This window comes from Peromyscus leucopus, chromosome 2 (genome assembly GCF_004664715.2).
Source record: "Peromyscus leucopus breed LL Stock chromosome 2, UCI_PerLeu_2.1, whole genome shotgun sequence".
Lineage (NCBI taxonomy): Eukaryota > Metazoa > Chordata > Mammalia > Rodentia > Cricetidae > Peromyscus > Peromyscus leucopus.
The window spans coordinates 109,433,968-109,446,435 of record NC_051064.1 but is presented as its reverse complement, the minus strand read 5'-3'; the positions used below and the strand labels follow the sequence as shown (position 1 = coordinate 109,446,435).

Sequence of the window (12,468 nt, the reverse complement as noted above, 5' to 3'; positions counted from 1 at the left end):
GGAGTCAGCAGTCAGCGTCTGTTCCTGCTTTCCCCGGAATTCTCAGAGGTTAAGAACAACGACATTGCCCTAGAACATGGTTTCTTGTTTGAGGTCTAAGGACGATTCCAGCGTGTCTGTACAAACACGCACTTTTTCTCCCCAAGGAGTCACCGTCATCAATTTTCAAATGCAAGCATTCTCATGAGAGGTTAAAATAATGACTAATGATAGGAAAATAAAATTAAACAAAGAAAGATTAAAAAATTCCTATGATATGTTATTCTTATCTCCATGTCAAATCAGATTATGGAAGTCAGAATTCACAGGAAGGTAGCCCTGGGTATAAGGAGAGCTGGCTGAGAAAGCATACGACATATGCCCTGTGCAGGTATGGGGACAGCCCACATCCACACTACTAAGGTTCACATACACATACTTGTAGGCTGCAGTGTTTTAGGACCAGGGACAAACAGACTGGGGACAAAACCTTTTGATAATGAAGTTACTTTAGAGGTGAACTGTTATTCACCTTCTCCTGGGCCTTAGGGGTAGTTGGTGGGGCTGGAATGGAAGTCTAGTTCTTGGACGAAGGTAAGATGATTAGGGCCCACGTAACACATTTAACCATCCATCCACGCAGTGCTGGACATGGAATATGCTGGGCAAGTGCTCTACCATTCAGTCATGCCTTATCTCTAATGTTTTTGAAATGCATATAAAAAAGAATAAGCATTTCTTCTTTTAACAGTATTTCCTTTCACCAGAGTAACTTGAAAAACATATCAACAAAAGGATTTTGCTCAAATAGGAGAAAAGAACATAAGCAAATGTCTTCAGCACAGCAATTACATACCTCTAACAGATAAGGTTTCCCTTCAGACAAGAACAATAAGGCTTCTACTTCCTCGTGGAGGGGCAGCAGAGGGCTTGAGGGAGCAACACTAATAGGTGGCCGTTGTTTAAATATGCCAGGAGCTTTAGGAGACCCAAGAAACAAAAAGAAACATAAAGCACAACTTGTCTTACTCGGAAATGTCCCACGAAACACACGTCCACCAAAGAGTGAAACTCTCAGGTTTGCACACACAATTGCTGAGTTCTTACAACTCAGCCCTTCAGTCTACTGGACCAAGAGCTATGCAGACAATCCCTATTTTTTCTCAGATTTGCCTCAGCTATAGCTTTGAAAAGGTACCCAAAGCTGCTACCAAGAGACACTGAACAAGTCATTGTTCTTTAAACAATTGTTTGTGAATGACCAGCTATGCTAATGCCGACTCAAGCCGCACCAAAGGGCTGATTCTAGGAAAATGAGGATGCACACACACTCTTACTTTCTTTTGTAAAACTGTTTGAACTCACACAATTAGCAGACTTTTGTCTTTTGAGATGAATGAGTCAGATGTAGGAAGCAAACTACTCACAACCATGTGTCATAGTTAGTTTTAGCCGTCAACATGACATAAACCAAGGGTCACAAAAGAAGGAAGCTCAAGAGAAGAATTGCCCAGACGAGACTGGCCTGTGGGGCATTTTCTTCACTGCTAACCTGTCTAGGAGGGCCCATCCCACGGTAGGCAGTACCATCTCGAGGGAGGTGGATGGCCCTGGGTTGGATGAGAGAGGTGGCTGAGCAAGTGGAAGGGGCAAAGCAGGAAGTGGCATTTTTCTGTTGTTTCTGCTTCAACTCCTGCCTTGGCAACCCTTGATGATGGACTATAACCTGTAAGCCACATAAAGTCTTTCCCCACTAAGTCGCTTTAAGTCACTGTGCTTACCACAGCAACAGAGCAAACTGGAACTCCATTCATGTGCTTGCCCTTCAATGCCCTTTATATGGTTTTGAAGTATCCTTCGGCTAGAATGATGCACTCTGGGATTTGTCTTGTTTCCTGCCTTTAGATTTTACTATCCACATTACCACTTGCTGGCTGTGAACTTGTGTCTTTAAGCTTTCTCATCTACAGAAGGGGATAGCACCTCTCCAGTTTCCATGGGAACGAACAGAGTAAATACAAGCACCATGTCAAAGTAGAGGACACAGAGAACACTCACATAGAGAGCTAGCTGCTTTGTGGTACTACTGCGGGATGGTCAGGACAAAGCCCATGACCAGTACACAGGCACAGCACACGTGTGTGACTAGGATACAGAAGGGTAGTTGTGACTCTTCTACTGGTGGGGACAAAATAGAAAATGCTACTGTTTCTAACCTGTATTAAAAATATCTCCCTACTTTACATCTGAACCTCCTTTTCTTTCACAAAGAACTTTGGTATCTTATCTAACTAATCCTTACTATACCTAGAAAGTTATTTTTTTTAATATTTTCATTTTGTATGAAGGGCCATAAAGGTCAGGTGGCTTAGCTAAGTTCACAGAACTTAGAGACAAGAGCTCATACCTTGGCTATTTTCCCTACAACATCAGTTGCGCACACTATGGTGATGAATGAACTCTGAATTAATCTTTAATCTAGAGCACTTTAAAATAAACTTTTCCTTTCCTGCATCAAATCAATGATTAATTTATCTTCTCTTGTTACTGATAAACTAATTAAATAAGGTGAGGTTGAGCATTAATTAAAACAAAAACTTTAAGTGCTCCTCAAATATCAGATAGTCTGTTGAGAAACAAACACTATTCATTCAGTTCCTAAGATCAGTACTTCTCTTCATGCTTCTGATGTATGGTCAAACTTACCAACATTCCTCTGGGAAGAGACATCTGTGTGCAAGACCAGCAATGCGACAGTGTTGTGGAGATTCCCAAATTCCCGTGCTTGTGCTGAACTCCACCGGCGTATCTATCGTTAGAGAAGATTAAAGCATGCCACCATTCTGTGTGGGGAAAGGATCTGCTAGCTGGTAATTTACTGAACCATGGTATCTCTCGATGCCCACAGTAGAGAAGAGGTCAACATATAAAAAGTCACTGTCTAATAAATGAGTCTCAAAGGGTTTGCTGCCCTGAAAAACATTAACTCAGATTCTAAAATCAACCCATTCAAAGTATGTAGTTTAGGCTGGGTACGTTCATGACATGCCAGGTAATTTTCCAGAGACTCTGTGTAATGGGAAAACCCATGAAGCTGGAGGATAGGAGGCCTGGCCCTGTGGCAGCCCCTATTGTGCTGTATAAGTGGGCACGTTCTCCGTAACAACGCTTCACGTAATGGCACACGTAAATAGCTGCTCTGGCCACTTTGTGGTTTTGAGGACCAAGTGAAATATAAGGACAAAAGCACTACAAAACTAGTGTATTCTACAGATGCAAGACAATGTCAAGTGCATGTGCAGGTCAAGTACAGTGAACTCGAGCCAATCATCAGTCCCTGGGATGGGTCTGGACGAAAGAGAAGTACTGCAGATATCAACAGTCAACAGCCCCAGCACACTATGGTATCAGGACTTGCTTTTAACTACTTGAGTGTAACAGCAGCTAGGTGATGTGACAGGGAGCTCAGAGAAGCTTAGGAGCTTAGGTGGCAAGTCTGCCCATGCACAGCATAGCACACAATAAAAAACCTCAGACTCCAAAATCCTTAGAGCTGGGCAGATTCCTGTTTCACCAACACATGTGCATTGTGACCTTGCATAAATTATATGGCATAGTTGTGGTTAAATACTTGTCACAGAATGGGAGTAACACTGCCTACTCTACTGAGTTGCATGTATCCAAACTACCACCATGGTCCACAAGAAGTACTCTATCATTACTGGATTCTAGCATTTTATGTATTTAAAAATCTACCAAACAAAAGAAATATATGGATGGGAAAAACAGAGCTATATAGGAACTTCTAACAGGTCATATATGGACACATCCAACCACATATATAGTATGTTCTGGGAACTAACATGTTCCTAGCATTTGACTGAGAGTATCACACTGCAGTATAATTCAGTTTTTAACAGTCCAGCTTCACAGATGGATTCCAACTACCCTCAAAACATTCACTGCCCTAGGGAAGGAAGGGGAGAGTTCCAAGGCCACCAATTTCTTTTCCCATTGAACCTCCTTTTACTAATCTCCAAAGACCTTTAAGGTCTTCATAAACTACTACCCAGAAGTAAATGAAGTTAAAACATTTACCACCCACAAAAAGAAACAAAATGAAACCCAACAGCATCTCACTGAGAAGAGGACAACAGTCCTTACTTGACTGTTCTGTCGATTGACTCCAAGGAGAAAGCTGATCATGTGTCGCAGTGCTGAGTGCCGCAGAAGAAGATCTCCAGCCCTAATACCTTGCTGTCACAAGGCAGGAGAATGACAGATTATACTCTCAGCCAGATAACAGTTGTTTTAAAAACACAGTCAGATGAGACATATCAAGACACCCCTATGGTAAGTGCTGTAACTTCTGTGCAGTGAATGAATGCCTGTCAGCATCTAATTAAACACCTCTGGAGCCTTACATTGCATCCTGTAGGAACCCCCAATGCTGCCCTCCATGGCTGCAGCAACTGTACCTATTTGTGTAGTAATTCTGGCAAGTCAAATAATCCATTCACTTAGATTTAATTAGAAACACTCACGAAACCACAACATAGAATGGAATCTAATATTTTTCCATGTATGAATTATTTTTAGATTATAAACCTACTGCATTAGGAAATACATTAGAAAACAATAATTTACCTTTTGTACAAAAGTGTTGAACAGGGAAAAGTACTGAGCACAATTTTTACAATTTTCTGGGACATCTTTATCCAAAAGAGCAAGCAGGACTTCCAATAACTGATGAAGGCTTTTTAACTGGCAAGAAGAAAGAGGAAATCATATATATAAAAAAAAGAAGACAAGACAGACTCTTGTCACAGGCTTACTTTGAAGTAAACCACCATAAGAACAAAGGGAAATTAATATAATCCAGTCTCAGATTTAGATGGATTTATGCTTTGGAGAGCAAACCAGAATTATCGTTTTTACCTTCCAGAGCAGTGTCAGTACTGTAGGAGAACTAAAGAGAGGCTATTTTATTTCCTAGGCACCAGAGTCCAGGTCACGATTCTACTGGCCCAGTTGTCACGTTTTCTCCAGAGCTATTTCTCTGTCTTACAGAGAGGTGGGTACCAAGGGGAGATGGATTTCTGAATCCCTCCCTCCACGAGGCTGCTTCTCCACAGCCACAGATGCAGAGTAAAAGACAGACACAGGCAGAAGGGCCAGAAACCAAGCCGATGGAGCAAATGGAGAGCAACAGCCTGACAGAGGACACGGTAATACCGACTCGACCAGGAACTTACTTGAACGCCCGCTGCCGCCTCATGGAAAGCTTTGAAAAACATTTTATTTGTTTAGAAACCATTTTGGTATGACATTGCTTCTGCTTTCCCTCCCACCCCAAAGGTTTCTGGACAACTCCCTGGAAATTCATCTATTATTCAAGCATTAAGACCAGGCTCACTACTCTTCTAGCCCTCTGAAGGTGGTATTCATAGACTTCTGGAATACCCATCCATCCTGTCACACCCATTGTAAATACAAGCTAGCACTTACATAGCACTTCATTTTCAAAGTACTTTACAGTACAGATACAGTGGGTGGCAAGCAGTGTCATTTCCATCATGGGGAAAACAAATACAAAAATACATCAGTTGGCTAGCAAACAGAACTGATTCAGGAAGTGGCTCCCATGCTGAGACCCTCTACTCCGTTCTCTTCCACTACCTGCTCTTCTGCCTTTAAAAGGTTGGTGACGTTCTATGGTCTAACTCTAAGGAGACTGACTGCACTAAATCTGCCTTTTGACTTTAGAGTCAACAGTGGAAGAAGGAGAGCAAGAGAGTTCTTAGGTAGCATTCTTGAGACACCGTAGGCAACTGGAGTGTCTTCAAGCAACGGTATTCACTCTCTCTAAGCAGCTCCCTACTTAGACTGCCCGCACCCAGGTACAGTTTTTGCTTGATGAGAGGTTCTGCTGCTTATACTGATGGAAAACTATTGCTTTACTGGATATGCAAGTCCAGTGACTCCTGGAATTGAGAGGAGCACTTTCAAGACCTTCCTAAAGGGCATGTTTGGCTTCCTGGTTCTCTAGCTGAGCGTCTGGTCTAATAGTGCTTGCTAGAATGGGTGGTACCGGGGAACTAAGGGCTTGGGTACCCAGACACACTGGATCTGGAACATCCTCCTTCAAGGATATGCTCAAAGTTGCATAGTAAAGTCAACATCTGAATTTGAAGCAGTCTTTCCTATAACCTGTAATTCATTGATACACAAGATGCCTGGAGTCAATGTTTGTAACGAGCCAATTTATTCTAAAACTTATTTTTCAAAGTTTTCCATGTGGTATCAGCTGTTTGAAACAGCGAACTTAGGGAGTAACTGTTGCACTTGAGGAGACTTAGTAACGGACTGAACAAGCAGACTGATAATATACACCACAGACTCCCCCATAGTTGGTTTAACCCTGGGAACGGAAGATGGGACTAAACACCATAGTTTGTTTTCCCATGTGTGCTGAACCGAGATTCTGAACATGTGACTGCAGAGAACAGGGTGAGGAAGAAGAAGCTGTTCCCTGGAGGACAGAAACAACACTCAGGGGATGATGAAGACCGTGAAGGAACTACCCTGCCCTGGGATGAATGGCCCTGGTTGGCTGCCAAAAGCAGTCAGATCAGGAAAACAGCTTTTGAGGAAACAGCCAAGGGTGACTCAGAATGTCTGGATTGGTGTGTCTAGACAACTATTAGTCTCACTTCGGAGTCTAACACAAGTCCTTGAGAGAAGACTGGCCAGGAGTATTCTAAAAGGAAAATCCTAAAGCAGATAAAAGCAGACCTGAACTCTTTTCAGTTTTTATCTTGGTATCTGGAATATAAAGAGGGACAGACAGAATGCCTTCTATCTTGGCATATATCAGAAAGTCACTGCGTATGTGCATACACGTGCGCGCGCGCACACACACACACACACATACACACACACACACACACACACACACGCTCAGCCACCAATTTTAGGTCTTCTTTCTTATTATGTACAACTGAGAACATCTGATAAAAACAGAATACATAACATTGACAGTGAGACTGACCTTATCCTGATAAAACAAGGCACTGTCTAAGGTCTTCTCCAGAATGGTGGCTACAGCAACACGTACTTCTCTCACACTGCACTCCAACAAGAAAACCCTAAAATAAAGAGAAACACGTTACAAAGAAGGACACAAGTGTGCAACCCTAACCTGCCCTACACACTTCTAATAGCCATGTAGTAAAATGACTCAGAGGTACTAGTTCAAGTATCCTGAGACCTTCCAGGCTCAGTCATAGCAACTACAGCTTCCCCAGGTCATTCCAAATGCTGTAAATGAGACATGGCAACCAGACAGATGGGTTCTGTTGCAAGTCCCCCAAGACAGTAACTCAAATACTGAAAAGACAATAGATACCCACACAACATTTGCACTAAGGCTTAGCCAGATGCATAAGCTCTTGAGGAATCCTGTATACCTCCTGGTGTAACACTAAAAAAAAAACCATAAAACAAAACAACCCATAAAAGTAGATCTAGAATCGGGGAGATCTAGTGGGCAAGTGGAGACAGGGGATGTAAGCATTGAAGGTTAACAGTCACAAGAGACACATACTAAAGTCATGCTTGAACTTTGTAGGACATGGATCTGTACAAACGTTATGGCCAGACTACATTCTGAGATATTTGGGGGGTGGGGAGACTTAGTGGAGTATAAGAAAATATGAAGGAGTTCTTAATTTTGTTTGGTTTGAAAATGTTAGGGTGCTTATGCTGGGAAAAGCTAAACTCCTTTACTTGATAGAGACACATGTTGAAAAAGCAGAGAATTCTGTGTCTGAATTAGCTTTAAAATAGATGGAAAAACAATTCCATGCATGGAGACTGTGACGTGTAAGAGAAAGCTTTGCAAGATACTTCTGGCTACCTTGATGTCTGTTTATAAATGTCTACAATAAAAAGTCCTTAAAGAATATAAATATTCTTTATGTTAGTGGTTTATGTTTTTTTAGGTCAACCTGCAAACATTCACTATTACAAAACCCACACAGACCTACATAAAAAACTTGTGTAAAGAAAGAAGTAGCATGGGGTGTTGATGTGAAAAAGGCCATCATCATTTTCATATTTCGGTTACAGAAATATTTGTATAGGCTATCTATCTATCCTCACTCCAAAATGTAGTAAAATCTGAAATCTGTGAGTGACTATGTAATGTCACTATTGGAAAATTCTACATCATCAAAATGTTAAGCATACAAAAAAATGAACACTATTGCATAGAATTACCTCCAGATTATGTTTACATAAAACAAAGTGAATAAATGTTTATATTTGTGTTCCATTCTAAGACACACCACTACAAATGCAAATACAAATATCCCTCAATTCAAAGAATTTCCAACACAGTCTGGTCCCAAGCATTTCAGAAAAGGGATAGTCACCTTACGCATGCTCTCTTCTTTCTCTCTGTTCTGTGTGCATTAGTGAGGACACATTTTAATTAGAGCAATGATAAACTATCTTGAAGGCTCTCTGGGCTGAGGAGATAGCTTAGTAAAGTGTTTGCCCTGCAAACATGAGTTCAAGCCTCAGAATCCCCAGAAGGGTTTTTAAAAGCCAGGCACTGTAATAACACTTAATTCCAGTGCTAGGATTACAGCGTGGAGACAGGTGGACCCAGTCTTAAAGAAAGGTGAGCGCCTCTGCTCCCGAGTATGCTTCCTGCCTCCAGACACAAGGGCAGCCAGGTGCACCCACCCACCCACACATACATACATATGCACACACATATGCAAAATAAATATCCTGGAGGTTCTAAAGAAAGAACTAGATAAAAACCATTTAAAAAAAAGATTTTAAAAAAGATTAACTTTTGTTTTATGTGTGTGGATGTTTTGCCTGCACAAACATACACCACACACATGCCTGGTGCCTTAGGAGGCCAGAGGAGGGCAATGGACCCTGGCTCTGGAGTTATAGACAGCTGTGAGCTGCCATGTGGGTCCTCTGGAAGAGCAGCCAGTGCTCTAACTATTGAGCATTTCTGCAGCACCTGTTATTAATCTCAGGAAAGTCACAGCAACTATAAGTAATTAGACCTTATAGAAAAGATCACGTAATTCACTGGGATGCTTGACAACAGGAATACTAACAACTACTACCAAAGGAAGACAATTTCTCAGGAGACAATCAAAATCAAGTCTCCCTTTGTATAAATAAGGCGCTGAATGAAATATTTCCTATGCACTTTACAAATGTATAATCATTCTTTGGCACAGTTCTTGGGAGACCTACTGGGAAAATATTTTCAAGTTGAATTAGAAAACTGGGTAAAAGGCTCTCTTTACCGCACACTTTAAAGGGGTAGTACGTAACTCTTCCAAGAGATGTATATATAGTCTGTCTTCATGAGCCGGATGCATATACACGGTGTGTGTGAACAAACAGTTGAGCACGCGTTATATGGCAGGCCTGCTGTGTGCAGCAGGGAACAAGCAGACTGGATTCTGTCCTTAAGAAGCAAGCTCAACTAGACACACACACAAAACTCTAAGGAGTACACAGAGCAACAGGGCAGGTCTGAGTATGTGTGAGCGGACACATACTCAGGAGCAAAAGGCAATTCCTAAGTCCAGAGCAGAGGGAACCGTGTTCTGGACAGGAGTATCAGGAATAGAGGCTTGCGGCAGGTAAAACCCCTCAGCACGTTCAATGAGCCAGTAAGTCAGGCTGGCTGAGAGGTGACCAAGAGCAAGCCTGGAAGCACAAGTGAAGACTGAGCAAAGCTTGTGGATTTTGCTGTAGTGCGAGGCGGATCTACTACAGACCTTTCAGGAAGGAGTAGGCTTGGGATACAGCTCAGTGGCAGCGTTCACCCACATGTGTGATGCCCTCGGTTTTATCCCAGTAACACAAAAAAATAAAATAAAAATCCAATTAAATTTCCAACTTATCACCAGACTGTGCTCCCTTAGTAGAGAAGGACCTGCATTTCTCACTTTCCTGCTGTGTATCTGTTTTAACAGAGGAAATACCAGAACACACACATCTGTCTGCCGACAGAAGTGACCCAATGGAGGAAGTCTCCCAGGTAAAGACAAGGAGCAGGAGTTAACTGCAAGGCCAAGTTCCTTGGGAAGGCTTGCAGATGCAGATTCATTTGGAGAGGAGAGGATGCCTTATAACCTGGAGATGGAAACAGACTAGAGCAGGTGTGTGGCATGTGTGATAAGTGACCATTTATTAATCACTTGCTCAGTGACACCCAAGGCTAGGTTACTAGTCAGAAGTGAGGTGATCTCACGAGAAGTTTAGAGCCAAATCAGAGGGAAGAAGAGCCTACTGGGACCAAGGAGACAGGATAAGTTCTCATTAACACTGGGCTCCTCATATAATGATGAACTCGTCAAGAATAAGGAAAGTTGACTGAATAAGCTCAGCTGGGAGTAGGAGGAAAACAATAAAAGTGATTGGAGACTCTAGAATTTTATCTGAAAAGGCACCTTCTTTTTCTACTCACAGGTACATAGGCAATGTACTATCACAGCTAACTTTTTTGGGGGCCAGAATCTAAGCACAGATAGTGTACAGTAATAGGGCTGTAATAGTAACCTCGGATTCCCTATTTACTTGTTACCAGACTGAGACCTGAGGAAAAGGACTTGCATGCTTCTCCTGAGCCAGAGCAAGGATTAAGGGTTTGCACTCTGTGAACACCTGGCAGTCATCACCTTACACTCTCCCTGCAGTCACTGAGCCCCTCGCCAGCATCTAGTCCAAAAGATGATTCTGGAGCGGTCTAATTTCCTTACTGCTTCTGTGAAAAGCTTAAAATGGATTTTAATCTCAAAAAACGATTTCAAGTTGAAATGTAACGGGTTTTAAGAAGCTTTACTTCTAAATGATAGGAAAGGACACAAATTTCTTTTAATTAAGAGATCTTGACACTTACTTTACCAATTCCCGTCCTTCAGAGCTAATAAAATACTCAACAAGCCACTGACAAGCATCCAAACTCTTTGAAAGTAATGCTTCAATAGTAGCAATCCATTCTTCAGTATCAACCCTTTTAAAAGAGCGAAGAGCAATGTTAGGCCCAGCAAGTGACCCCAGCGCGTCATTTCATAGTGTGTCACGCCTGTCCACCTTATTCCACTGTGGACAGGAACCAAGGGTAGATGAAATATTCAGTGACTACCCACTTAAATGACTCAGTGTCTCCATGTTAGGTTATTCATGGTATAACTCCTTCTCCCCCACAGGACAAAAACATGTGCAGGTGCCTACATCTTTGACTTCACTTGTATCTCTTTATCAGTCCATGTCAACTGATGAACACCAGATCTGTAACATTTTGTCTGGCACAACTAAGCCAGTGTCAACAGGGCTCACCTTTAGAATAGCTTTTGTCTTGTATTGCTAAAATCATTAATATGCTGAAGCATAATAATGTTTCAAGATTTGGACAGAGAAAAGGTGGCCTGACTATGTTACCCATAATCTCACAACACTCCTGAGACCCCAGTGACCCCCAAACACTACAGACAAAATGGAAACAGTACATATAGCATGTAGATACCATGAATACATTTCACAAATGAAAGTAGCAACTGAATTTCTCTACTTAATCCTATGCAGACTTTAAAGGACAAATACATGTTCTCCTTTTTAACGTCACATAATATTGTTATCACTCAATATACTTTTGGTTGTTACATATAAATGAGGCTCCCATTATTAATTATTTTTCTTCAAGAGTCTGGCTGAAAAACCTTTCCCCACACCCAGACTTGATAAGCATACTTACTTTGCTAGCCAGAGCTCCACTGTCTTCTAACTTTAACCAGTTGCAACTCAAGTCTCCTCTTTCTCCAGGTATTTTCCTACAAACTATTCCTCAGCTCTCTTTCTCCTTCAGTCACATATGAGGGCCAATAATTACTAACCCAGAATCTATAATGATCCAGGCACCTTATCAGGTGTTGGAGATAAAAGCCAGTAATGAAAAAGATGCTAATGATATTGATACCCGGAGCTCGTAACATCATTGAAAGTCCTGCTGCAAACTTTTCCATGAACTGCTACTGACCACAGCCCACACTTCCTAGTCTGGCACCTAGTGATTGGTCTTAATTGAGCCCTGCTGTGGAATGTCATTCTGCATGCTGTGAATGTGTTGCTCTGATTGGTTGATAAATAAAATGCTGATTGGCCAGTAGCCACACAGGCAGTATAGGCAGGATAAGCAGACAAGGAGAATTCTGGGAAGAGGAAGGCTGAGTCAGGAGTTGCCAGCCAGACACAGAGGAAGCAAGATGACAAGGCAGAACTGAGAAAAGGTACCAAGCCACATGGCTAAACATAGATAAGAATTATGGGTTAATTTAAGTGTAAGAGCTAGGCAGTAATAAGCCCGAGCATTTAATGGCCAAGCAGTTATAAATAATATTAAGACTCTGTGTGATTATTTTATAAAAGGCTGCGGGACTGTGGGTG

The 12,468-nt window shown here is 41.9% G+C and overlaps 1 protein-coding gene across 4 annotated transcripts in view; it reads right to left on the bottom strand.

Moving 5' to 3' along the window:
• Window positions 1-12,468, bottom strand: part of Usp24 (ubiquitin specific peptidase 24) — a 142,909-nt gene that overhangs the window by 12,337 nt on the left and 118,104 nt on the right. For 3 of the 4 annotated variants that reach the window (XM_028888012.2, XM_028887991.2, XM_028888001.2), the window contains 6 exons: window positions 10,925-11,038; window positions 7,031-7,127; window positions 4,627-4,743; window positions 4,144-4,236; window positions 2,686-2,788; window positions 836-957 (listed from right to left, as the gene is read on the bottom strand). In XM_028888012.2, coding sequence (XP_028743845.1) covers window positions 836-957; window positions 2,686-2,788; window positions 4,144-4,236; window positions 4,627-4,743; window positions 7,031-7,127; window positions 10,925-11,038 — 646 coding nt within the window. Of the gene's footprint in view, window positions 1-835; window positions 958-2,685; window positions 2,823-4,143; window positions 4,237-4,626; window positions 4,744-7,030; window positions 7,128-10,924; window positions 11,039-12,468 lie in introns of those variants that run through there. The other variant, XM_037202768.1, reaches the window with a different exon arrangement.